Consider the following 26,774-nt stretch of genomic DNA (forward strand, 5'->3'; position numbering starts at 1 on the left):
CAAGCAGCAGGTTCCCTCTAGAGAATCCTTGTGGTCTTTTAAAGGTTGCTTTTGCAGACTCTACATGAATCACTTTACACAAAGTAAATCATCTATTTGCCCCTCCAAAAATGTCTTTAGAATTAAAGGACAATGGCACTCTGGACAATCGCAGGTCTGGTCAAAATGGTTTGAAGGTGGTTCCTCCTAAGGAAATAGTTTGATGGCTGTGAGGCAGGAAAGCCTAAGAGGACTGATTTGCATGTATCAGCCAAACCCTGCAGGCGCAGCGCCTGATGCTCGCTGAACCCTGTGCTCCAAAGCACCCAAGCACGCTTCAGGAAGAGATCAAAGCTATGGCAGAAAGACCATCTATTCTTTCCTCCTCCCCTGCTGAAACCTCGCCAAGTGGGGAAGTGTCAGCACTGATAAAGCCAACTTTTGAGAGGAAGTGACAGAGAAAGCTAAATGCCAGCAATGAGTCTTAGCCAGGGAAAGTAAGAGTGATAACCCTGACACAAGCCCACAAGGGCCCTTTCACAGTCAAAAGTTTCATTTCAAGGCTTAATCACAGCAAGTTTGGGGGCAATTTCAGCACAAGTTATTGAATGCTTCAGAAATATGGGGGTTTTGACCTGCCAATGCCTTCACTTGTTTGCTTTAAGTGAACTGATAAACTGCATCCATCCATTACGATGACAGCTGGTTAGTCCGTAAAAACAAGCGAATGGTACAGGGCGTTGCCTCCAGCTAAGCACAGATTCTCATTCTTTTAAGATACATCATGGATATATAAGAAAAATGTCACGTCCAAAAAGCCCCAACTGCTCTGAAGCACACTCACCACACAGATGTTGCCAAACTTGTCTGCTCCAGCCACAGTGTCATAATCCAGGAGAGTTGCTGTGGTGACCCACCGGGGATAAGTGTCATCAGCAAAGATGATAAGCTGGTTCTCATTCCTTTTGTAGCGCACCCAGATAAAGCTCTCCTGAACGTCTGAAACAATCACTCTGTGCCCGATGGTTTGGATCCCACAGATGTAGTTGGCAATGTGCTTTAAGAGAGAAAGAACAAAGCCTGAGCGTATCAAACAGGGGAAGCAAACCTCAGTGACTCTACCCTACACTCCCTGTGAACTATGGCCTCCTCTTCATTTCCAATCATTCCTTCCAAAGTGACTTCTCATTTCTGGCACGCTACAGCCCCAGTCTAAATACACTGTCAATACAGGTCCTTGCAACCTAACATCCACCCCACAGCATTGCCAGCCTGCTGAATACAGGCCAGACAACAGGCACTGAGGCGAGCCTATGAACCGAGATGCCAGGGACACCCCTGCAAGCACACATTGCTTCATAGTCCCCTCACTACTGTGGTTGTGAAATACCCAAGGAAGAAAGCTTCAATTTCGTATGCGAGTCACATTTTAGGGAAAACCTCCGAAACACAAAAACCCTGTTCCCCTACAAACTCCTATTATGCCCATGAGTTGCTGGAGTTCCCTTGTGCAGTAATGAGCAACAGGCACAGGTTCTGCAGCTCGCATGAGAGAAGGAGGAACAAGCACTTAAGAGTTAGAAAACCATACTCTGCTATTTCTTTTCCTGAAGTACCAGAGACGCTCAGCAAAGAGGACCATCTACTTCAAGAGGGAAATTCCCTTTAAGATTCTGGGGATCTGAAGAGGCGCTTATATGCACACTCCAGCTTCCATCCCCTGCCTGCTGATCACCTGAACTAAGAAAACATGTCCAGCAGTTACGTTTGTATCTGGGTGAAACCTCTCACAATTGCAGCAGGTCTATATATAACAGACATGGTCTATATAGGCCTGCGAAACTCCTGCACGTGTCCATGAACAGCCTGCATCCAGCTCACACAAAAAGGAGCACTACACTCTGAATGGCGATGGGAAAGCAGAACGTGTGCTCGGGGTGCAGCAGGGGAGCACAGCAGCCCAGGCCAGACAGAGCTGCCAACTCTGCTCTGCACGCAAGCACCAAGTGCACACCAGCAAGGCACAGACACACAACGACTGGAGCAGCAGCTAAACCCTTGTCTCACTCCTGGTGCAAATGCAAAGCATCACTTGCTCCAAATTATAGTTCTGGTCAGGAACAAAAGCCAGTACCTTATTCTCACACTTCCGAAGCAGTTTCTTCTTGCCCAGGTCATATACACGTAACAGCTTTCCAACTCCAATTAAGACTCTACCTTGGAATGGAGCAATGGCTGCAGGAACCTCCTCCACAGGGGTCTAGAGAGGGAAGAGAAAGAAGACAAAGACTGGGCTCCCCATTAACAGAGCTAACCTTACATCAAGCTTCAGAATGGATTCAGCTAGTGGTTCAGTTGAAACTCATTGGCCTGTGCCAAAGCTTTAAACGTAAAAGGCTAATCACAATCTTTTTCTACAGATGGGGCAAAATGTCAGCCCTCTGTATGCCATTTGACAGCAACACCTGCCACTCACAAGGCTAACAGAACTTTAGGTGCTATGCAAACACCACAGTGCTGGCAGCACACCTAAACTGGAGCATAGGACTGCTCCAAGAACCCCACGCGGGGCAGGTGGCAGCAGCAGACAAGATCTTACTGCCTCAATTCTTAGTTTTGATTTATACTCAACAGAAAGACTTTCTACTTTGCATCAATCAATCCAGATTGTTTTTAAAACAAAGGCATGAATGTAATTCAGCCATCTGCCACAGATGCTCTGAAGCTGTCACTGAAGAAAGTGTTAAATTTGAACAACTACAGAGTGCCCACACTTCCAGTAACTCAGACAGGGCTGAAAAAATCTCCCACCACTCATCAATCCAGAAGGTTCAGCCACGGTAGAAAATGGGAACATTTAGAGAGCTTCCAGTTACAGAACTCCTAGCTTGGTTGCACTGGTTAAAAGAACTTATTTCGCATCATTGGCTCTGTCAGCTTCCAAGTGGGTGTTCAGTGGCACCAGAAGAGGTCCTGGTCCAGGACAGAACCCACTCACTGCATTGGGACTGTAGGAAGTGAATAAGCTGCAACATTCCTTTCCATGTGCTCATCTGCTCAAGTCTCAGCCATGCTGGCAGCCCATGGAAAGGAGAATAGAATTTTGTTTTAACAGAGTTCTGCTGAAACTCTGGCTAAAGCCCCAGAGCCCTGCCAAGCAAGTTGGTCACTAAGCAATTACTCATTTCTACACACAACCAAAACAGCATGAGAGAAAAGACGACAGTTCACACCAGCTCCATGCGGCCAGCTGAGGACTAAGAGCCTCAGCACTACAGCTCAAGTGACCCAAGTACAAATTCACTTTGTAAACAAGTGCTCACATTCCCAAAAGAAAACAGAGCTGTTTCTCTCTCCTCCCTTATGAGGCCATAAAGCCCCCTGCTCCTTTCCCATCTACCGATGAGATGGATAAGACTATAGCTAAAGCAAAGTACTGGGACACAGAACTCGTGTGAAGTCTATGTTCAATTCTCAGCTCTACAAAAACTGACCCAAATGATTATTTTCTTATTAATCATATTTCTTATAATAAATTCTTATAACGCTATTTTTTATTATTCTTTTCTTATTTTTCAGCTTATTTTCTCCGAGGCTGCCTTCCAGTGTGCAACATCAGCATGACAATCTCACTCAGGATTCAGTGAATACCACAATATCACTCTAGCTTTCAGGGTGAAATAACAGCTATTCCAGTCATCTCTCTCACCTTGTGCAGAAACTCCAGCTTCTCACCGTTATTCACCAGCTTGTACGTGTAGACAAATCCCCCAGCAACCGAGCGTGGGTTCAGAATCAGGTCCTTGGCAACACCCACCAGCACGTACCACTCATCACCAGTATTGGAGAACCGGCACACAGCCACACTGGGGACGACAAGATGGGCCAGGAGATCAGCGAGATGATCATGACACAAACTAAGGCTGCACACACAGACTGGATTCCCTGACAGCACAACTTGCACCTAGCCAGGCAGAGATCCAGGAGCCCAACTTTCCAACACTGATATGTCATTTACAGAGGTCATTCTTCCTCCCTGCAGATATGTTTTAACTCGGATTCCTTCATTCTTTCACACTCCCCATATAAAAAGACGTGCTTCAGCTGTCACATCTGCCCAAAGCATTACTTTCATGTTTTCACAGTGCCCAAAGCATTACTTTTGTACCTTCATAGGCTGGACGCTGCCTAGCAACATTCAAAGCTCCTCTAGAGGCTGTTTTTCAAAGGCTGTTTCAATTTGGACGCATACATATAACTTTCCTCATCTTCCAATGTTATTTCCCGCCTGGAGCCTAGCTCAGTCAGGTTGGGAATCCCGGACAAAACAGGACAGTCAGCCAATTGGCCTAGCGTGACCTAGCTCAGCTTCACCTGCTGAGCCACTCCCTATTCTTTGTGATTATCATGTTGGTTTTCCCCTACAGTCCCTCTAACACTTCCTTCCCATTTAATCCGTACTCAGTTCATCTGGATGAGAAGGGGAAGTGAGAGATAGCAGCACATTCTCTTGTTCCCGAATTTCTCATCTGTCATTTACATCCCCGTGTTGTTCTTTAAGCACTGGGGTTCAGCAAACACATCTGGAGCACCAGCTCTTAGTGTCACACGCAAACAGATCAGGGTGGGAAGGGAACGGAAGGAAAGGCAAGACAAAGCTTTAGGCACATGGCAATCACTTCTAGAACATCAAGTCAATCTCCCGATAACATGTTGCATCTGGATTTCAAGTCAGTAATAGCTGAACAAGAAAGGGAAAAAACCCACAAGGCTCATCACAAGCATAGATTCTTACTGCACCTGGAAATACTTCTTACCTGAAGGCAGCTTCATTCTGCTCTAGCTGGACCAGATCTAATGTATTTCCCTGGATGGGGTTCATCACTCTGATAACAGAGGCCCACTGTCCATTCCCTGCCTTTGGAGCACCAAAGATGGACTCGGGAAGATTCTCATTCAAGAAGGCTGCAGCCATCTCTGCAGCCAACTCCCTCTCATCTTCACCTGCAGCCTCCACCATTTCCTATGGCACATTAAAGGACAGGAGAAAAGAACAGCTTAGTGGATTCCCTTTCCAGACAGAATGCAGCCTCCCTGTTTCTCCTAAAGCCAGCTATTCCAGGGCAAGGCACTGCTTTGAAGATATAAAAGCCATCAAATCCCAAAGCTTCCACCCACCCTGAGCTTATTCCCAAGGGAGCCTCTGCAGCTCAGAGCACAGCAGTGTTGGCCCTGCCCAAGGGGCAGTTGCCTGGGGAGCCATTTCTCCAAATCAGCTACTCTGGAAACAGCATCAAGAAGAAAATAACCCAGTGATATCCAAGCATGCTCAAGCAGTCACAGAAAACCCGGACACAAGCAGGATTGTCCTCCAGTACGTGATTCTTAAAGCCCAACACAATAACTTGCAAAGAAAGGCACATTTGGAAGCAGTATATTCTGCTGAAACCCGTGTTTTGAGGCAGATCTTCACTCCCTTCAGCCTCGATATTCACAAAGGGCACAAAAACTTGCAGGCAGCTGTAGCTGGAAACTACTCAGCAGGGTGGATTTCCAGCTGCAGAAGTCCCCTCCAGGGAACAGACGCGTGTACCTGTCCCCAGCCCCAATTACCTCAGCCATTTGCTGCTTCCGCTGTGCCTTGGTGGCCTCGGTGTAAGCATTGTGGTCCGTCTCAATGATGATCAGGTTGTTACTTTCTGGGTGAATGACAAATTTTCGGGGTGTGTACTGCAACGGGAAGGCAACCTGGTTGAAGACTGCCCCCAGCTTCTCCAATGCCAAAATCCTGGGGGACAAAGATGCAACATGCGTTCAATAAGGTCCAAAAGAAACTACCCAAGAGAACAAAACTGCAGTTGAGCTTTACATTGTGAAACTGGCTAGCACTGAAGACAAGAAGCACCTTTCTTGGGCCAGATGGCAACTAGCAAACTGCTCCAGAGAGGAGGGCAAAACTATAGCATCCTAAATGGGAGCTTATACTGCGAGACAAGCATGCTCTGCAGTACGGCATCCCTGACTTGAGGGCTCTCGGTGTTCCAGGGAGCATCCTGAGTGCCTGTCCCTTTTGCACTGGCTTCTGGCACACCAAAGCAAATCTATCCTGAGAGGAATAAAGAGCACACAGAAGATTGTAAGTACACACTTGGGGAACACATCATCTGAATCTAAACGTGACACAGCCTTTGGCACATAATCACATGCTCCTCAGAGGCACTTTAGTTAAAAGAGTATCAAAAAATGCAATGCCAAGTCCTTCTTCCTGTGACTTGCCAGCTGAAATGCCAGTTCTTTTGGCATCTGGTGACTAAAAACCACAAGTCTCTCCAGAAAGAATGACTCCTTTAAAAGCAGTGAATGCTGTAATATTTCAATGAGGATAGATATGAAAAAAGTGCCTGTTCAAGTGTATAAAGCAGAGCTCCTGAATTCGTGTTCCCCTATTTAGTAAATAATAATAATGTGTTGTTTAAATACACCCCTGTTATGCTTCCAACTTCTTCCAACACATGGCTTATTTTCTGCAAAGTAGCAAATTCTGATCACAAACCACAAGGTCCTAATTCAAAACAGGTTCAGACTTATTAAAAGCTTCCCCCCTCTCTAAGGATTAGAGAACTTAAAAATAACTTGAATTATATCTGCTATTTAAATCATAGACCTGCATCCTGTTTCTTTGACAGCATAGTTATATTTGTATTCCATTTGTTTTCTGAAATTCATCCAAATGTTTCTATCAAATCATTATCTGTGATCAAATAAATTATACCCCCCTCCTTGATTGTTAAGGTAAGTCACTTCACCCTTTTCTTTTTGAATGTCTAGCAAGAATTCACCACCCCTCCCTCAGCCTGGCATCCTGGCCCAGAAGTACTCACCTTCTCCCACCCGTTCTTACCTCAAGGTGTTTGTGGAGATGGCTACAATGCCCTCTGGGCATTGCTCAGAAGCAAAGCCAGACGCAAATTCCAGGGTCTCATAAGACAGTGGAGTCAAGTGGAAGCGTGACTGATAGGAATAACTGAGCCAGGAACGGCTTGACATGGCCAGCACCTGGGAAAGACAGACAACAAAATTATTAGACCTAGGGCTGGGGGCAAACTCACTCTTTGCAACATGAATGGATGCACAGTGCTGGACTCGTAGTGACCAGAACAACGGAATTCCCCACCCAGCCCAGAGCAGACCTTCAGAGCTACTCCTTGCTTTCAAGAGACAGTTTTATCTGGAAACTGTAAGGTACAAAGAGGAACTTTAAAGCACTATCAAGACAATGAATCCTCAAAATAAGGCCAAATAAAAATTATTATCTGCAAAAGCCAAAATCAAATACCCTCATATGTCCTCTTTTTTAAAAATAATAGCTAGTTCTAATGGAAACAGTCTTTTCCACATGAAATTTACTTAAAATGACCAGTAGCCTATTTTCAACCACGTTCAGGGAAATGGAGGACAGACTTCTGAACTCTTCAGTTTCATACATTTGGCTAAATCCATCTCAGTGCAACCTGATTTCCTGTGTAAGTGACAAAAGCTGGAATCACACCGGAACACTCACAGGCTGCTCCAAGCCCATCACTGACTGGCCACAAGCAGTATGTTTTTAATTCCCATATTTGAGACAATCAATGAATACGGGCTTTAAAGCAGAAAAGCACTCAGCCATTCCACAAACATTCTCTGCTAGAGCCGTGAAGCTCCTCATCTCCTAGTTGCAGCTGGCAGACTTAAAGGAGCACGCTGAACAGATTCACCCAGTGTACCATAACATTAAATCAGAGCTCAGCTTCCCAGATCCAGACCCCTACGCTGACCGGCAATATTTCCCAACTCTGAAGGTGTCATCCAAAAATGAGTCAAACAGGGGGTGGCTGATGTCCCCAGTGCCCCATCAGAATGGCTGGAAATGGCACTTCCGATGAAACACATTCTTCCCTCTATGCCAAATCCTGCAAATATTTTTCTTGAACCATGTGCGGCAGCTGTCCAGCCCCTGGCCGAGCCGTTCTCAACACATACAGGAGACAACATCCACTGCATCAAGCAGTCAAGGGGCAAGATTTCCACACGGGGCTGTTTCTGCCCCTGTGCACTAGGGCAGGCAAGATGAGGTTTCTCAGTGCCTCTAACCCCAAGAAAGCTTCTCGGAGCTTCGCAGACACAGTCCATGGGCCAGATGAGTCCTAGTTTAAAGAAGTCAGGGCAGCGCTACCCATTACTTCCTAGGAACTAAGAGGAACACCAACAAGAACAAGGCTGTTTGTGAAAGAGCAAGCTGTGAGCTAGGCAGCTCCATAATGAAGTCATTCTGCTTCCCACCCATACCCAGAGGGTCCTGCTGTCCTACAACAACGTTTCCCCACCCTGCCCACCAATAACAAAAACCAAGATGCTGCGTCTGGGGATTGGATCTGCATCCTTCTGAGAGCTCGCCTCACTTACCGCCTCTTGGCCTTGCATTCGGACTCGGAAGAGTTTCACAGGCCGTGAGCCAAGGTATCTGGTCCTGGTATCAGAAAGATCGCCAGTAACAGGATCCAGGACAGTTCGCAGCAGTACACCATTCTTGATACGAGCAAACCAAAAAGTTAGATCAAGATGACAGACGAGAAATAAATAGCTACAGGCACTATTCAAAGCAGAGAGGCAATTTCTTAAGACTTAGGTGTTTTTTTTCCTAGCTTCCAGTCTGTTCTACAACCACACTATATCTAAATTGGCTCTTAATATTAAAAACCATCGCTCCTGTACACTGCTACGGGGCAGAAAGGAATTACTGCAAACTAACCAAACCAATTCAATCCAGCTCCCGTAAACAAATAAAACCAAAAAAAAAACAGATTGAGAAGTTTGGTCCATCACACAGGTCATGAAAACCTGGATGATTCCAGATCCTAACTACTCTTGGTACAAAGCTTTTACCAAAAAACTCATGCTACTTAAGAAAAGCTTGCATTCTGACCTAAAACTCAAGCCAGATCAAAGAACCTAGACTATTCTGAATATTTCTACCACATGTTGAATTGTCAAACCAACATTTTTTGGTCAAAGATCAGAGTCAGTACTGGATACAACAACAGGCTGTGCAACAGCAGTTATTAGAGCCTGTGGTTGTGGGCAGCAACTTCTTTGATACTCTGCCCTACAGGCAAGTTCTAAAGAACTTCCCAACAACACTTCCCCCAGAAAGTTTTAGAGTGTGCTCTTTCCGGAAGAGGAAAAGCACAACTTGTCCTACACTAACTTTGGGACAATATGCTGTCTTTTGACTCAAGTCCAGGAACATATGGGGAAATTTGCACCTCTAAGTCACAGAGTGAACTCCCCAGTCCCCATTGTTAAGCATATTGTAGCAAAGAGGGAACAGCCAGGCTTTGTGTTGTGCTCCTTGATGACAAGGCTATTACAGCAATCCAACTTTGAAATGAATTCTCACTGAGAAACACCTGTCAGAGCCAGGCCAGCACCTCTTACCTGCAGTCCAATGTTCAGGTACAGAAAGCCAATAGAGCCCCTCTCCCCTAGTTCATCCTGCTTCTCCGTACCACCCATCTCCACGATACACAGAGACTCAGGCTGTGCAGGAAGGGCTTGCATACTCAGTGGCTGTAGGCAATCCTGTGGGAGACAGAAAAGAGATATCGCATCAGTTGGCAAGACTTGGCATAGCAAGAGGGGATTCAAGCTCAATCTAAGGAGCTTAAGGATGCCCTTTTACATGTCCATAAAGAGGTATTCAGCACAGAAAGAAGTCACAATAGACTCTGGCTCTGTGGGTTTTGGCAAGCAGAAGTGGTTGCAGCTCTGAGGTTTGGAGAAGATAAACTGGATCCTTTCAAACCATTCTAGTGCAGTTTGCAGCTATTCAGCAGGAAGAAACCTGAGCAAAGCCCATTACTTCAGTTAATACCTGAACACTCATCTGTTGCAGGCAGAGGTGAAACAATGCTGGTTTGCTGCTGACCTGCTTGCAGAACGCTTTCACTACAGGTATAAACAGTGAGATGGGGGAAAAAGCCACCAAACTCCAAAATAAAACAAAGAGAATGCTTTCATTTTCTCATCAGCTCAACCTCCCCTCACCAGCAGAGAGAAGCTGAGAAAGCTCTTCATTCCTGGTCATCCACCTGAATACAGGAAGACAGCTTGGACAGATGCAGTCCGTCTGAAACACCCTTCTGAACATTTCAAGCCAATGGAAGAGTCAGTAACAGAATAGTTACTCACTGAAGGGTCAAGGGAAATAATTCTGACAGTGTTGTCCACCAGCCCAACAGCAAGGAACCGGGAGCGCTGCTCCCCAGGGGGAACATTTGCCAGGCTCATGCAAACCACATCAGCTGACATCTCCTTTCTCTCGGTGTATTCATTCAGCTGTCCTGACTGAGACAGAAAAAGACAAGACTTGTTAATTAGCTAATGTAGCAACAAGCACCAAAATGTCTCTCCACATTCTTCCTTGACCTCTTTGTTTTTGTCTTTTACCGATAGTGCCTCAGATTTTTTTCAACCATTTCTTTACAGCTTTATTTCAGCTACTACTGGAAGAACCAGAATAGCAACAGGGCGAGTACATGATTTCCAGTCTTAGTTATGAACTTCAGAGGCTTTAGTTAGCCATTAAATCATCTCAGACAGACACAGTCCAGACATGCAAGGGCTTTGCTCTACCTGTTCTAGGACACTTCACTACAGAATCCTTTCCCACAGGTCTGATCAACAATCAGTCTCCGACATCCCCTGTACTCCGCCTCACTCTTCCAAACTGATTTGCAGCATCAACACACATACCGGGTCCATCTCAAAGTAAACCAGTTCTCCCCCAGTCAGTGCTATCACTACTTGTCGCTGGTTCACAGCACACTTCACAATGGTTTTCTTCCCTGGTGTCTTCCATTCATTTACTCTCTTATCTGCTCGAATGTGCCGGATCCCATCTGGATAAACCTGAAGGAAAGAAAAAAAAAAAAAAGGCACATCAATTCTGTACTTACCATCCCTTCCCAACTCCCGATTCACTGGTGACTCTGACACTGAAAAAGCCGAAGGCAAGCACCAATCCTGGCAGCGGTGATTGTTGGCTATGCAACAGGCCAGACTAGTACAAAGCCACGCGCCAGCTGGATGCACTGCATCTTTGAACTAGAGCAAAGAACTACTGAGCGAGCACTGAAGGGGGTAATGACCATCTTCAGCTGGTGCAGTTCCACTTAGCAGGATATGAAAAGGGAAAGGCTGAATAGGTGTCACTCTGCCAATCCACACCTTTAGAGATATGTTGCACCACTGCAGAAACCACAGCCTTGCAGCAAGCAGAGTTGCAGACATGTTAGATTACCTGTACCAACGCATCATCTCCAAGGAGAGAGCAGGACAAGGTGGGTGTAGTACCCAGGAATCCAGAGTCAGTCACTTCTTCTACAGTCTCTCCAATAGACAGCACCAGAGTGGCATTTACGAAGGACACAATGATATAGGCATCAAATTCATCTGGTCAAGGGAGACAGGGGGAAAAAAAAAGGTGCTGATTAAATAAATGCAAAGCTTCACAACAAAATTATCAGTCTGACAGATGTCTAGCAGTTACTCTTCAGCAGAACTCATGTGATAATTACATCTGCCAGCAATATTGTGCAAGTTCGTTCTAGGACACGCTGTCCAAAAGCCAGCCACTGCTGGACTCCAAACAGTGCAAGACCGAGCCAGGGATCAAATCACGATCCAGATACAGAGGCAATTCATGATACTCTGGATTTGGGCAAGCAAGAATCCTGCCTACTTCTTTCAAAGACTGCACAAGGTCTAAAGCCTTTAAGACACTCGCCACGCCCCTACAGGAGGAGCTGAATCCAGTTTTAACACTCAAAGTCACACTAAATGCTCTCTTCCAATAGTCTGCACACATGGAATCCATCTGCAGAAACCAGACCATAGACGTTGCAAACAGGAGGTTACAGGACCACATTTTTATCTTGTAACCATGTAATAAAGGGTACAGGGAACAATTTGGGTGCATCGACACAGAAAAGCTCAGAGTTAGCCTGCTCTACACCCTCGGTCAGCAGCTCAACTAGCTTATGTTCATCTGGCCACCCATACAGTCTCCTGGGATGAGAAACAAAGAGCAGACACTGACCTCTACTTCTACTGGAGTAAGTGAGAATATTGCAACTATTATCTCCAGTACTGGCTTCTCCCAAAGGGGACAGCTTGCGAGAGTCCAGTAGCCTGGATGTAGAAAAGCCATGCTAATCAAACAGTCTTAAGAACTCATTTTGACATTGGGAAACTTTGTGGGAAACAAGGGCAGTAGGACTGGGTAAAGGGAATGCCTTGTTTTACTGCTGTCCAGTTTCATTCTGCAAAAAGTGATAGGCATAAAAGAGAGGGAAAGTCTCATTAAAGCAGAGTAACAAAAGCAACAGAAACAATGAAGTCTGTTGGGACATGGAGCCAGGAGCCTTGATGGAGAAACAAGATTGCCTCAGAGAAAAAACCCTACTTCTGCTGTAGCTGTCACACAAGTGCTATTTCTTAAAAGAAAAAATTCCCTGTTTTAACCCAAGTCGACCCAAAGCTCAGACTTATGCACCACAGCACAAGACAACCGGCTGAGGTGTGGATGTAAGACAGCTGTTACAGTTTCTACCCTTTGGCAGAGTTTCTCCATAATTTGCAAATGTGGGAGACTTGGAGAAGTGGCAAATGACTCTAAGAGAAAGAAAATAAAGAACTCTAGCTGAGGTGAGTACAGGATGCCATCAAATACCATGCAGCAGCTTAAAGGAACTGAACAGGGTTAACTGAAACAAACGCTTCAGGAACTGATCCTTATCCGCCCTGTTTAGAGGGAGGTGTTGCCAAACCTGCTGTGTCACATTTATAACAGAAAGTTCTTACATACAGCTGAAAATATGCGAGTGAAAAAACCCACCATTCTTCTCTCCAACATCTGGTACGCAGACCACAGCTCTGATCAAACTGAAGGGCTTTGTATAATTAAAGCAATTCCAACAGTGGTCTGTAGCATAAACTCCATATTAAGCGGTCACAGCCTATAACCTCTAACATGCTCCAAACCCCAAACAGGAGCAGGTCCGCTTGAGGAAATAAGAAAACAAGAACTGAACCCACACACAGAAATGTAACGTCAACTTCCTAAACCCTTGGCTCAACAGGAGCATTTCTCTAGCATTAACAGTAAGAGTTCAGGCATGACGTATGTACTGGTTATTTTCTACACTAAATAGCAGCTTCTCCTAAAGATGTCCATGAACTTGTCAAAATCAGAAGTCTACAAGAATTCCTCGACTGCTTTAAACAGAGACTCTAACAGTTCACAGGCTAAGCATTTAATTCATAAATACCCTGTAGACAGGATGTTTTAAAAATTCCATTTCAAAGACCATTGTTTCTTTCCAAACTTCTTGAGAGCTGCTGCCTTCCTCCCTGGGGGCTGTCATTCTCATGATAAACCGCCATGTCCCAGCTGGAGGTTTAACCACGTGATTTGGAGCAGCACAAAGAACTCCCATTTGAAAGCAAAACAGATTCCCTTAGTCCTACTCAAAACTCATTCGTCCCTCTTAATACTCTTTTAGCTCTTTCTTTTCACTGGCTTACAGTTGTATTAGAGCGTGCCTTTAAGTCTGTGTCAATAATAGCGACAAGTACATTTTTGCTGAAGTCCAGCAGTGTTGCTCAATGCCTCTCTGCTGAGGCTTTTGAAATAAGGGGGTTGATTTACCAGAATGAAGTCTGAATAAGACGCATTGATCTAAATTCAAACAACACAATTTTGGTTTAGAAAATATAGCAGTCTAGTTGAAATTAAGAGGACTAAGTCCCTGGGGCACACCGAGAAGCACCTCAGAAAAAGAAGAGATCTATAGATTTTAATATGAAAAGAGATCTACTTAGCTCTGCACCATCCCACGCATAACATCAGGCTGCCCAGAGTTCTCAACAAATAGACATTATTTTGTATGCAGACAAGACTTCAGAGATGCTTATGACTGTTCTAATAGCTCTAGTTAGCTCCTTTCAGCGAGTAATAGAGACATATTAATGGCTCTGAAGAGCCACAGCTGCACTCATTCTCCTGTGCTTGCATTACAAGCTTTCTGCAGCTTCATGCACTGTCACAACCAGTTATGAAAACATCACCTTTCAGTCCATGAACTCTGTACTACTGTCCTTTTTGCTATTTGTCATTGATTCAGTTTGAGTAAGTTAAGAATTCCGTTTCTGTATGTCAGTCCACCCCTCATACTGCTTTTTCCCTGCGGCACCAGAATTTGCACCAGTAGTCAGCATTAGCTCAGAGGAGGTCACTGAGCAAACAGAGGAGCAGTGACAAAATCCAAGATTATTCTCACTTAAACCATGCTAATGGGGCGACAGCACATTTTCCTGGGCTTCTGCTTGCTACTGCATGGAGACTCTGCAGCTGTGCCTCATGGCACATAGATTTTCATGCAAGAGCGCCAGGTAGGGAACAGAGTTAGATCTCAGCTCACGTTTCTCTCCACAGCAAACCACACAGTCATTTAGCCCCCCAGACCTCAACATTTAACTGTGAGGGGGTCTGGTCTAAATCCCATCCAGGTGTCAGATGGGCAGATGCATCCCATAACCACAGGGCAATCTCATGCCAGCAAAACCTACAGGTGCTTCAAGCACACTCCATCGTTTTCTCTTGGAGGTCTGCACAAAGCAGCTGGGAGCCAACCCTCAGTCTAGAAGGGAGCTGAAAACATCCCTGAAATGCGCATCTCTGATTTTAGCAAGAACTGACCATTCTGCAGAGAAATGGTCAATTATTTTGTTCCCCAAATACTGCAAGATGGAATGGGAGTTGCTTTCTATTCCTCAGCTATTGAACTACAAAGGCAACAAATCTCAACTACACAACAGCTTCTAGAATTGATTTATGGAGAAGCTTGGCACAGAAGTAGCGCCATGACTCTGGGATTCTCTGGTTAACCTGTGGGACAGCGCAGTAGCCCCTAGCAGTAGGTACACACCTGTGGTGATCCGCACCTCCACCACCAGCCACCTGTGGAAGAAAAAAAGAGGCTTGGTATTGGTAGTGTGTATCACCACGTACCAGCCAAGGTTAGTAAGTGCTCTGGAAGCTGCAGACCTGCACACGCCTTACAGAGGCCTTGCAGCACAGCACGCGCACGCTGCGGCATTGAGGCAGAGCCAGGCAACCCAACACTGCCAACTGAACACGCAAAACACAGCAGTCGGGCAGTTTCAGGATTAGATACCTGTTTGAACAGGTTCTGCAGCCTTCCTGACTAAAACCACTTCTGAATTCAAAGAGCTGTAATTTGGGGATCAGTTTCACATAGCTTTAAACCATATTTTAAAATAAGTAGCACAACAGCTAGAGATTCCAGCATTTCTGAAGTCACAGAAGATCTTCATGCTCGAACCTGGAGAATTTGGAAGGAAGGAAGGAAGGAAGGAAGAAAAACAAAAGGCAGTGAGACTGGTCCGTTTCATGTAGGTTGGCAATGGTCCTCCACCTCCTGAAAAGTCAAAGGCACCCTCTAGAACCCCAAGAGAAAAGGTTTGGAACTGTAAGGTGATGTCAGAAGCCTCCACCTCTCAGACTGAGCAAATGTTACCAACTGCTCTTCCAGAGGTGGGAGCAAAAGTTTGTCTCTAACAAACTGGAATGCCTCTTAAGAAAAGCCTGTGTTTTTTATACTAACTGTGAAGACACTTTCTTTCTGATCCCTTTATTTCTGGGGAACATGAAGGCACTTTTTGCTCAAAGCTCTTTCCGTGCTGCTTAGGCAGAACGCAAGTCTCAGCACATGAGCACAGGAACTGATGGCAGGTCTCAGACCGCAAGGCAAATCCCACAGCAATGTCTGAAATTCCCATAGGGTTACTGGCTCCCTGGAAGATGTGCTACTCTCCTTGCTTAAGAACAAGATACCACATCACCATAGCAGGCCAAGGTCTCCACTGCAAGAATCTGGCACAGACCTACCAGAAGCCTTTCGGAGGTTTATACAAAGCACTGCCTCGGAAATAATCATGAGACTTGTCAGTACCTCGAATAGATTAATTTCAGGAATTTTAGGTATTTCTGAGGAACTCTGTTCTCACCCCCAAGAAAAAGGCAGGATAAGGGATTACATTTCCTCTTGCACTTCAGAAAGGCAAACTCATTATCTCTGATCTGGAAAAACACCCCGCAATCCAGTGCATTCTGCCAATTTCTCATCTTGACCTTCCTGGAATCGACAGCATCCTACACGCCGCTGGGTTTTTGAACAGGGAGTGTCCTCTAGCCCAAACAGACTGTTTTCTTCACAGATAGGCATAGAGGGAAGTAATAAAATACTGACACTGTTGCCAATTTATCTTCTTTGTTCCATAATTTGTATCCCATTCTCTCACTAAAAGTTGATTACTATAGTTGTCAACACACATATAAAGAATAGAAAGTACCCTCCAACAAGAAGCATAACCACTGCCTGCTGATGTTAGAGCAAGAACTTATGGGAAATGGGAAAGGATGAGAAGTTCAGCAGCATCAGGCTGCAAACAAACATCTGATGCAGCACAGTGGGTGATGGATGCAGCTGCAGGCAGGTGCTGCTTCGTCAAAGGGAAGCATGACAATTCCAGAGGACCAGAGAGTGACTTCTAAGCACAAACAGGTGGCTGCTGACTCAAAATATAACTTTTAGGGACAGCATACAACCATCATGCAGCACCTTTCCTATCTTCTTGGACAGAAAAACAAAAAAAACCCAACAAATTAAATACACCAAAATCCATCATGAACTCCTTGTGCTTTAGGAAAACACTGCATACCTTCCACGTGCCTCCTCACAGTCCATACAGCGTTGGGGTTACCAGGCAGCTCTGAGACAGCCATTTCAGACACCTAAGAGTAAACAGAAACAAGGTTCTTTTGCAAACAGATGTTTAGACTTACTACAGTAAGCCACCAAGTTTTGAGCTTTCCCACAACTGGGGAGGAAGACTAATAATTCCCAATTCCAATGCTCTTTTCACATGCCAGATGCACTATGGGGTAGAATACATTCAGCAATGACACAGCAACATTAGAGCCCTGGATGATCAGCTTTAAAACCAGGTCACCCACCCCCAGCAAAGAGATTAGAAGCAGCAGCAGCTGGCAGAGACACCAGAAATGTTCCAACACAAAACACTCAAGTATTAGAAGAAACAAAATGCAGGTGGTTGAGAGTCAACTGAACAAAAGCCTTAAAGACTGTAAGAACAAACTGCACAACCCCTCTACTACGAAGAAGCAAGCCTAGAGAAAACTGCTCTCTCCAGAACTGAGAATCTCTGGATTTCAAAACCCTTACTTCACAGATATTCTCTCACTGCTCTCACCTCTCAGTCAGTTCTTCTAAAGTGCTTGAAGTCTTACCTCAAGTCCATGTCTCAGAACCCTCAGAGATGACCGGGGCCCCCGACCACAAGCCACATACAATTGGGGTGTGTCTTCATTGGCCAAATCTGCTATCTGCATCAAGAAACAGTGTCAAACGACATCCACAGGAACAGAAAATACTAAGTTATATCTGCCATACTGCTGCTTAAAGAATGTTTTTTTCAAACGCTGAAAACGGTACAGATGCCATAGGGCGCACACTCCGCTGCCCGAAACAATGCCAAGTTTTAACCAAGCTCTCTGCAGAGCAAATAATTGGTCTGATGGTCAACAGAGGAGTAGCACATGACTGACTGCTGGCTGACACACTGAGTCCAGATCTAAACTCACACATCTATGAACAATTCCTCTGTAAATGAGAAAGATTTATGTGGTGAATGGGAGCTTGCTGATGGCCACATACCTGACAACATAGAATAGGAGACAAACTATCCAACTCATCCACCAGCACCAGGTTCTTGAGAGGTCGCGGCTGAAAAAAGAATGTATCTCCTTCCTCAAGAGGCATGGCAGAAGAAAACTCCGGCTCCTCATCATCATCACCCAGGTGAGCTATCTGGTACAGGTAACTTGAGACAAAGAGCAAGAGCAACAGCATGTTCAGTACAAAGTTCGTGTAGCCTTCTCCAAGACAAGCCTCGGCAAATATTCAGTAGGCAGCAGGGAGGAGAGAAATCCTTCCCCACATTGTAGAGCTTTTAAAGTTTTAGCATTAAGGATTGCCTTCCTGGTAACAAAATGTTTAAAGGGAATCAGAGGCCCACAAAAAACAAACCCCACCACAACCTCCCCCCCCCAAACCTTCCCATCTGTAGCTGCCACTGGCAAGGTATCCTGGAGCTTCTGTGCTTTCTGTTTAACCTTGAGCCTTTCAGGTATTCTTGTGCTAGAGCCAAAGCACCAACTAACGGCTGAGGCCAAGGGCAAGGGCAATGGCTAAGACTGCAACTCCACAGCTATTTATTGAAATACTCTCACCTCACTATTTTTAACCACATTCCCTACTCCATTTTATGAGTCTAAATATCACAATAACCAAGTTAAACTTCAGATGAAAAAAGATAAGACTAGAAAGACAAGACTGATTTACTTCCTGATTTTACTAAAGCTCAAATGAATATGGCTTCCTCAAAAGCTTGAACTGAATTCAGGCTTCCCCTGGTTAGCTGGCTGGAGCTCCCTCAGGTGGCTGACTGCAGATGCAGTCAGAAAAACGTGTTCATCTCCCTGTGAATCTCCCCCTCCTCCCTGCTTAGAAACTGCTAAGTCATCTTCAAAGGTGCGTAAAGTCTTCTTGAAGTCTTTAGCATATTCTAGAACCCCAAACAGAGACATCAAGTATATATCTATGAAAGAAAGGACCACAGCTACTGATAACAAACCCTACCTACTTCTGTGTGGAACGTAGTAAACAAGTTCAATGAAAACTAATTAAAAGATAATTCATCTGGATGCATGATGGACACTATATGAAATGCAATTGCTCAGTTCTCCCAAAACCTACTGCAACAGCATGTAACCTTTTGTTGTCCACATTACAACACCTAACAGGGGTTGAAACAACAAGAAAATTCCCCCATTTGGTCATAGTCTAAACCAACTGTTCTGCTCAAGCTGCGTGAGCAAAGCATTCAGTTATCCATTAAAACAAGGCGTAGTCTCTATACATTCAGTAAGTTCAAGGCTCAGTTCGCAGTTCAGAATAGAAAGTCTGTTTCAGGTGAAACACGCTGATGTAAAATAATTTACTCACTGGTTTCCAAATTCAGATGCCACAAAAAGAAACCCTGTCTTCAGCACACACATGGCAGCAGCAACGGGAACAGTATCGAAGTACTTCAGTCGAATCTCTGTTACCTGGAAGCAGAGGAAGACATGCCTCTACTAGCAAAGTACATGTGGGATTTCATAGAGAGGTAGCTGCCTAGCTATCCTGTCCAGAGAAAGGAGTCAAAGAGAGCAGGCTGGGTATAACCACATCAGTAGCTTGGGGCAGCAGTTTATAAAGCACAAAATCTGGCAGACTATTTGGAACACACCTCAGGCTGCCTGTTTTACTTCAAGACTTTCTGGCTGTGGTAACACTAACTCAGTAAAGTCTGAAAAACGAACTACCAAAATAGCAAGCAGTCTAAAAGAGTGAAGAAATTTGCTTCACAGAACATCAGCCATTCCCCAATACGTGAAAAATTAACTATCCTGAGCAAGTTTCTACATTTGATGTGGCCACAACAGCTCTTGGGAAAACATTCAAGAACAATCCTAAGCCACCTGAAGATCCCACATAACCAGTCTTTGTAACAAATGCTATGCTTAGATGGAGGAACCAACGATCAACATTTACTCAAAAAAACCCAACTGATTCAGTGCAGCAGAGATCTTTTCATGGCAAAACACTAGGACAAGCAGCTGCAAGCCACTTCAAGCCTGTTATTACAGCTGACGGAACAGGAGTACCAAGCTGGCTACCGTAATTTGCAAAAAGACTGATTGCAGCATGCAAATATTCAATGAAGAGTTGAAACAGAGAGCACCCACTGTGACCAAGAGAAACGAAGTTGTCCAGAAACAGTCCCTGGTATATCCTCTGGCAAGTCATGGATCACACTTTACAATACACCTCGTGAGGAAAGGACTGCCCGCGGAGCATCTAAAATACACCCAAGTGACTCTGCAGCATAAATCTCACGGGATTTTGCAAACGTTGTGCTGTGTTCCTATATCACTAAACAGCAGTTACAACTCTGGGTATAACTGGGTCCAGAGGAGGCCACAAAGATGATTTGAGGGCTGGTGCACCTCTGCTATGATGACAGGCTGAAAGAGTTGACGTTGTTCAGGCTGGAAAAGACAAGGCTCTGGGGAAACCTTAAGGTAGCCTCCCAGTACCTGAAGGGGCTACAGGAAAACTGTGGAAGGACTTGTAAGTTACAAGGGCATGGAGTGATAGGATGAGAAGGAATGGATTTAAAATGGAAGAGGAAAGATTTAGCTTAAGACATTAGGAAGAAATTCTTCACAATGAGGGTGGCGAGACACCGGGCCAGGTTGCCCAGGAAAGTCTTGGCTGCCCCACCCCTGGACACGTTCAAGGCCAGGCTGAATGGACCTTTGAGCAACGTCATCCAGTGGGAGGCATCCCAGCCCATGGCAGGGATTGGAACTGGATGGGCTTTAAGGTTCCTTCCAAACCAAACCATTCTAGGATTCTATGATTAAAAATCATATAGAACATGGCCATCATACAGCTAAAACCACAGCTTTAAATATTTGTCACTTTAGAGGATTAGGCAAAACAACCAACTGAGGACCCTTTCCAATGAGTGCTTTTGTTGTTCTTCACATGATGCTTACCATGTCTTCATCTGTCTCCAGAGTAATTTTAAAGATGTCTCCCTGCTCTGTCTGGGCCAGGAAAAAGAACATGGACTTGGTCTTATGTGTTGCAGAGCAGACGAAAATCATACCTCTCTCTGGGTCATCCAAGTCATTCTGTTAAGTAAGAAAGAAAGCAGAGGTCATTGGTGAAAAAGAATCATCCAGCAAGTACCAATGTGATGTCTCTGACTGAAGTATTTCCATTTCACATGCCTTAAAGCAGGACAAGTGTGAGAAAGCTTTCAACACACAGCGTGTCCACTCCGTTGCGCCCATAGTTACCCTTGCTACACCTTTGCCCCAGAAGGAAACACCTTTCCAAGACGCTGTGCCCAAGCATCCTGCTGTTCCTATCTTTTTTGTCCTCTTCCCCAGACAACTCTGTCATAGGAAAGCCAAACACAGAGGAAAGGGCTGCAATCCACACAGAGCTGGTTTTGAGCACCAGAACCTTGGCAGGTGTTCAGAGCACTGCCAAAGCACACAACAATTTCCACTACCACAGAAAGAGGATGCTGCCTTAGATGCAGCAGGGCAGCTGTCGAATTCACCTGTGCACACGACGGCAAGCACGTCTCACCATCTCCGGGAATCTTATCTAACCTGGCAGCATGGTGCCTGATCAGTCTTTGGAGTATCTCCAGCACAAGCCTCAGAGAAGAGACATGATCCGTGCTCATCACATCAGGCTACACCCGCATCTGTCTTCCTTCACAGGCTGCGCGCAGCCAGGAAGGTATACAACAGGCCAACACACTGTAAAGCCTTACTTGAAAGCCTCCCAGATGCCTTTTACCTCCAAAGGCAAATACCAAGCATACATTTAGCGCTGACAAAGATAATCTTAGGAAAACAGCAGGGAATCCCAAAGTTCTCACCCGTCTCCTGGGAATTGGGCATCTGATATCAGGCTGGTCACCAAAGTTTTTGTAAGTAATATAGTTTTCAGAACAGATCAGCACCCCGCTAGGTCCGTCGGAACCACCAGGAACTGAAACACAAAGAAGAAACATTATAAAGAGAAAAACCCTTACCACAGATCTGCCTGCCCACAGAATATTTGTTTTGGTTTTATATAAAGCAGCTCGGTTTCCATTGCTCTGTTTTATCCTGCATATACTCTTACTGAAATCATTGAGCAGAGCTTCCTGTGTCGGCACAAAAACAGGACAGATGGAACTGGGGGGCCAGAGAGGAGAGAAGGGATGGATGCAGCTTCAGACAAATTGCTCGGTTTATCCTTCATCTCTTACTCTCATCTAAAAAGCCATGACATGCCCAAAATATCACATCAGGAACTTGTCAGCTGAACACAAGCCTGCGGTTAATAGCATGTTTGCCTGCTCTCAAAAAAAAATAAAATCTCCCACATGGTTTTCTGACACATCTTTCATTTTTAGAGCACGTTTTTTTTAAATGCTTCTGTTGAGATTCCACCATAACAGAAGATAAAATTGAAAACGTAGTAGCAGTCAGATCCAGCCCAGTATCGGCGCCTGTCAGCTGCTTACAAACGATGCAACAATACAGCAAGCACACACACATGCTCTCCTAGCTTAGCTTCCTTTGGGCTTAGAGAGCAATCTGCAGTGGTTCAGCAGTTCCCAAGCTGATAGCATTAGATGAGCTTTGCATCCAACCCCTCTAAGTGGGCATTTAGCTGAGGGATTTATCTGCTGGCCTTCTGAATGCATATTAGCTGATGGAATCCCATGCAAGCGAGTAAAACAGCACAAATGTATTAACTAAAAATACATGCTTTTGCATCTGCTACTAGCTAATTTCATTTAATATCTCCTAGGTTTAGAATTCAGAATAAATCTCAAACCTAGAAGAGATGTGGACCACTTTCAAACTGTGGCTGTATCTGAGTTCTTACACTTCCAGGTGTGAGCCACCATGGATTACCTGGCTCCAAAGTCAATAAATTTACATTAATAGCTCAGACTACCATCAAAACAACCCCCAAGATGTAAAGCATATTTATTCTGTTTCCCTGAGGAATGGGAACTAAGTTGATCCTGGAAAATGACTTAGTAGCCAGGTGGGCAAGTACCTGTTATAAGAAAGTTGCCGTGCTCTTCCAAGGGCTCACTGTATTTCCTAACAACGTGGTTCAAACCCAAGTCCAGTTCATAAAATGTCAAGGTCTGCTGTGTGTTGGCTGCTGCTTCTCCTGTGGGATCATTGTCTGCTTCCTAAAATACAAGACACGAAGGTGTCTTTCCAGAAAGGTACGAGGAGCAAAGCTGACACACAGGGAAGTAGTTTTGAATAACATTAGAACGAAGTCCAAAAGAAAACTTGCTGAAAGATGCACAAAAAAGGTTCAGAGGAAGAAAACAGGCACATTTGTAGTTGAATAGCAAGAATCTAAGAAGAATCACCAAGACAGAAGACTTTCCTATTCTGACTGAAGGACAGGCAAAAAGCAAGTAACATCACAACAAATGAAAACTGTCTCAGACAGTAGAACAGGCCAACCTTCCCCACCTCCAGAGGCAGATTAAGAACAGAAGAGGAGCAACAAAGCTCAAAAGACAGCAAAGGGAGGTCAAACTCTTCTCACCTCATAATCCATTTCCAGACAAGCAAACATTGGGTTTTCAAATCCCACATCAACTCCCACCACGTGGTAAACCAAGGTATTGGCCTTGTGGGCCTCCAGCGGGGAGGAAATGGTGAGACGAGCAGCAGCATCTCTGTTCAAGATATATACCAGCTTCTGCTTTTCAATCGCACCTGCGAAGAAAGGATGACAGCACCTGAAGCACATCTCTTGGTGATCAATCTGATCACACCCGTAGTCCGGTATTGATAACTTAACAAGAGAATGTCAGCATTGCTTCTGCTGAAGTTCACCTCTGGTATTTTCTCCATGCCACCAATTAACTTTGGGTGACTCATTTCAAATGTTTCAGGCCACAAGCACAAATGACACCTCCAGCTCTTTAAAGCCAAAGACCAACCCTCTGAGCTACATTCATCTGGCCCAACAGTCAATCTACAATGGTAAAAGGCAGATCTCACTCATTTCACCACATAAGAAATGGCAGACTGTAGAGAAGGAAAAACAAATGGAAAGTAGCAGTCAGGTGTTCCACCATATGAAGACATTTGACAAGACCTTTCCTCAGAAATATTGTAACTAAAAAAATGTATTCTTGCCTGATACACAGCACACACAAGACACTTACCATTCTTAACTATCAACCCAAACAGCACAACTGTGCTACCTTCTCACACATAAAAACAAGACTTGTTAGAAAGAGAACAGTATTATTTATTGTTATTCCCAAGGCAAAGAGGCACTGTTAAACTACCCATCATTACAAGTCCGCATTCCCAGCATGCAGAAAAGCAGGACTGCACAAAGCTGGCTTCGCCCAACTGAGAAAGTTCATGTACCAAATCACTAAGAAACAGTGGCCTGATCAGAAATGCATCCAGTTGTCTCCATAACACATGTCAGAGAAGAGACATGAATTCATAGCATCATTTCAGGCCATGGAAGCTGCCTGACTATGCTGCAGTACAGACACCTGCAATCCCAACATCTCTCCCAGACATCACACTTCAGGGTTCTCTGCACCGCTAAGCGAGCTGGCTTCTTTCCAAACTGTTTTGTCATAGCATTAGAATTAAACTGTTCAATTCCATCAACATCAAGGAACTATTCCCAATGCCCACACTTTTCTTCACATGCCTCAAAACCTAACAAACTGTCTGAGAAGAAACGCTTTCAATTATACCTGGCAGACACTCACTACAGAACAAATATCCCCAAGACAGGACAAAAGAACACAAACAAATCAAGAGATTGACTTACTGATCATGACAGCACGGCCCTTTGGGTCCACAGCCAAGTACTGCCCTGGAACAATTCTGCGACATCCACTCTTGCCAAATGTTTCCTGATGAATCTTCTCAAACACATTCTTCGAGGGCTGGTACTCCAGAATAACAATGCGTCCCGAATCACTGCCCACGACGATGTAGTCTTTGGTCCCACCTGTCAGCCTGAAGGCCATGAGGGAGCGAATGACTCCAAAGACTTCCACGGTCAGCAGGGTATGAACCTTCCCTGTGTTGGGATCAGGGCGGAGCAACTCCAGTATCTTGCCCCGGGAAACAACAATTTCTTGTTGTTTGGTTCCTGAAGTACCCAAAACATGAAGAAAAGTTAGCAACAACACAGCAGAACACGCAGTTTCCAGACGCACTCCAAGAAAGAAAAAAAATCTTCATGACTACTAAATGCCAAAGAGTTTTATGATTACTGTTGGAGGAATTCAAAGCAATTTCTTCATCTCATTAGGCAAGTCTGGAGAAGAGAAGGCTCCAGAAAGACCTTAGAGCAGCCTCCAGTACTGAAAGCAGCTACAGGAAAGATGGGGTCAGACTTTTTAGCAAGGCTTGTTGTGACAAGGAGTAATGGTTTTAAACTAAGGCAGGGCAGCCTGATCTAGTGGGAATTGTCTCTGCCCACTGCAGGGGGGTTGGAACTGGATGATCTTTAAGGTTCCTTCCAACCTGAACTATTCTATGATTTGGATTGGATACGAGACAGACATTTTTCACAGTGGCGGTGCTGTGGCACTGGCCCAGGTCGCCAAGGGAGGTAGTGGAGACCCCTTCCCTGGAGATGTTCAAGGCCAGGCTGGATGGGGCTGAGGAATCTGATCTGGTTGCAGATGTCCTTGCTTCTGCAGGGAGGTTGGACTGGATGATGTCTAAAGATTCCTTCCAGCCCAAAGCATTCTATGTTTCCAAACTAAGCCTACAGATAATTAAACCAAACTTCTTGATCTTTCCACACGTTACAACAGCTCAAGTAAGAAACCCAAGAGTAAACAATAAAATACCACTGAAAAAAGTGCTACACTGCAGCAGACTAACTTTGGCAATCAAACAGAAAACTAACATGTTTTTTTCTCTATTACCTGGAAAGGCTGAAGCCAAGAAGCACAAAGCACAGAGATTACCTGAGAAATTGCCATGGATCGCAAAGCTAATGCCAGTGGCACGCTGAAGCGTCAGGTTGTAGAGAAACATGTTGACAGTGGGTTTGCTTCAGCTGATTGTAGCTTCACTGAGTCTGCAACAAGTAGAATGAAAGCGCATATCCTAAAAACAAAGCCTTCTACACACCACAGAGCCACTGCCCTCGTTTGCCTTCACATCACCTGACATCAGCAGACAGACTGACATCCAGCTACAGTTACGTTGTATTTAGCAACACTAAGAGGCAAAAGAAAACTGAGCAGCAACTGAGCTTCTTATTGCCGCATGACCGATCAGCACTTCCACTTAATTACTTCTGAGCTGCTCAAGACCAAAGCCGGAGAACCCCTCTAAAGCCGCCGTTACACCTCACCGGCCTCGCCGCTCCATTTACCGCGAGCCAATCCGCGCCCAGCTGGTCGGAGCGAGCGCCCGAGGCCAGCCCTCTCCCCCCAGGGGCCCAGGCGGGAGGGATCCCAGCTCCAGAGACCACGAGAACAGGCCCTGGGCCGCCCCTCGCAGCCCCCGGAGGCTCCCTGCGCGCTGCAGGACCGGTGCCGCCCGCCCCGGGAACCGGACACGGAGCAGCGCCCGGCTCGGCCGCACCCTCCCCGTCTCGTCAGGCCCGTGGCCGCTCCGCCCTCCACAGCAGCGCCCCACACCGTAGCTCCCACCCGAAGGGCCACCGCTGAGCGCGCCCGGCCCGGTGAGGCTGCCCTTACCACGCGGATGGCGGCGGATGGCGGTGGATGTTGCTCTCGCCTAGGCGGGCGCGGCCCCGGCCCACAGCGCCATGAGCCCCGCGACTGCGCCCTACGCTCCCGCGCCCCCTCGCGGGGGCTTTCGGCGCGGGCCGGCGCGTTCGCGCCTCCTCGCGGGGGCTTTCCGGAAGGCCCGGCGCTTTGCTGCCCTGTGGGAGTGGGGCTGCCCGGCAGGGAGCCTGAATGAACACAGC

At 45.6% G+C, this 26,774-nt stretch overlaps 1 protein-coding gene and 1 non-coding gene across 2 annotated transcripts in view; both read right to left on the reverse strand.

The window, feature by feature from the left end:
- Positions 1 to 26,697, reverse strand: part of SF3B3 (splicing factor 3b subunit 3) — a 29,830-nt gene extending 3,133 nt beyond the window's left edge. The window contains exons 1-22 of the mRNA XM_054078507.1: positions 26,542 to 26,697; positions 25,801 to 25,913; positions 24,645 to 24,971; positions 23,385 to 23,557; positions 22,872 to 23,013; positions 21,694 to 21,806; positions 20,792 to 20,929; positions 19,191 to 19,294; positions 17,841 to 18,006; positions 17,414 to 17,509; positions 16,825 to 16,897; positions 11,321 to 11,472; positions 10,774 to 10,929; positions 10,210 to 10,365; positions 9,457 to 9,600; positions 8,425 to 8,547; positions 6,881 to 7,035; positions 5,593 to 5,767; positions 4,797 to 5,002; positions 3,689 to 3,845; positions 2,114 to 2,239; positions 824 to 1,036 (exon numbers count right to left, since the gene is read on the reverse strand). Of these exons, the coding sequence (XP_053934482.1) occupies positions 824 to 1,036; positions 2,114 to 2,239; positions 3,689 to 3,845; positions 4,797 to 5,002; positions 5,593 to 5,767; positions 6,881 to 7,035; positions 8,425 to 8,547; positions 9,457 to 9,600; positions 10,210 to 10,365; positions 10,774 to 10,929; positions 11,321 to 11,472; positions 16,825 to 16,897; positions 17,414 to 17,509; positions 17,841 to 18,006; positions 19,191 to 19,294; positions 20,792 to 20,929; positions 21,694 to 21,806; positions 22,872 to 23,013; positions 23,385 to 23,557; positions 24,645 to 24,971; positions 25,801 to 25,870 (3,165 nt within the window). The 5' untranslated portion in view covers positions 25,871 to 25,913; positions 26,542 to 26,697. The remainder of the gene's footprint in view (positions 1 to 823; positions 1,037 to 2,113; positions 2,240 to 3,688; positions 3,846 to 4,796; positions 5,003 to 5,592; positions 5,768 to 6,880; positions 7,036 to 8,424; positions 8,548 to 9,456; positions 9,601 to 10,209; positions 10,366 to 10,773; positions 10,930 to 11,320; positions 11,473 to 16,824; positions 16,898 to 17,413; positions 17,510 to 17,840; positions 18,007 to 19,190; positions 19,295 to 20,791; positions 20,930 to 21,693; positions 21,807 to 22,871; positions 23,014 to 23,384; positions 23,558 to 24,644; positions 24,972 to 25,800; positions 25,914 to 26,541) is intronic.
- On the reverse strand, positions 24,242 to 24,323 carry LOC128853550 (small nucleolar RNA SNORD111). The gene has a single exon (XR_008452157.1). It is a non-coding gene; the product is annotated as a small nucleolar RNA SNORD111 (small nucleolar RNA).
- Positions 26,698 to 26,774: the final 77 nt, after the last annotated feature.

This window comes from Cuculus canorus, chromosome 13 (assembly GCF_017976375.1).
Source record: "Cuculus canorus isolate bCucCan1 chromosome 13, bCucCan1.pri, whole genome shotgun sequence".
Classification (NCBI taxonomy): domain Eukaryota; kingdom Metazoa; phylum Chordata; class Aves; order Cuculiformes; family Cuculidae; genus Cuculus; species Cuculus canorus.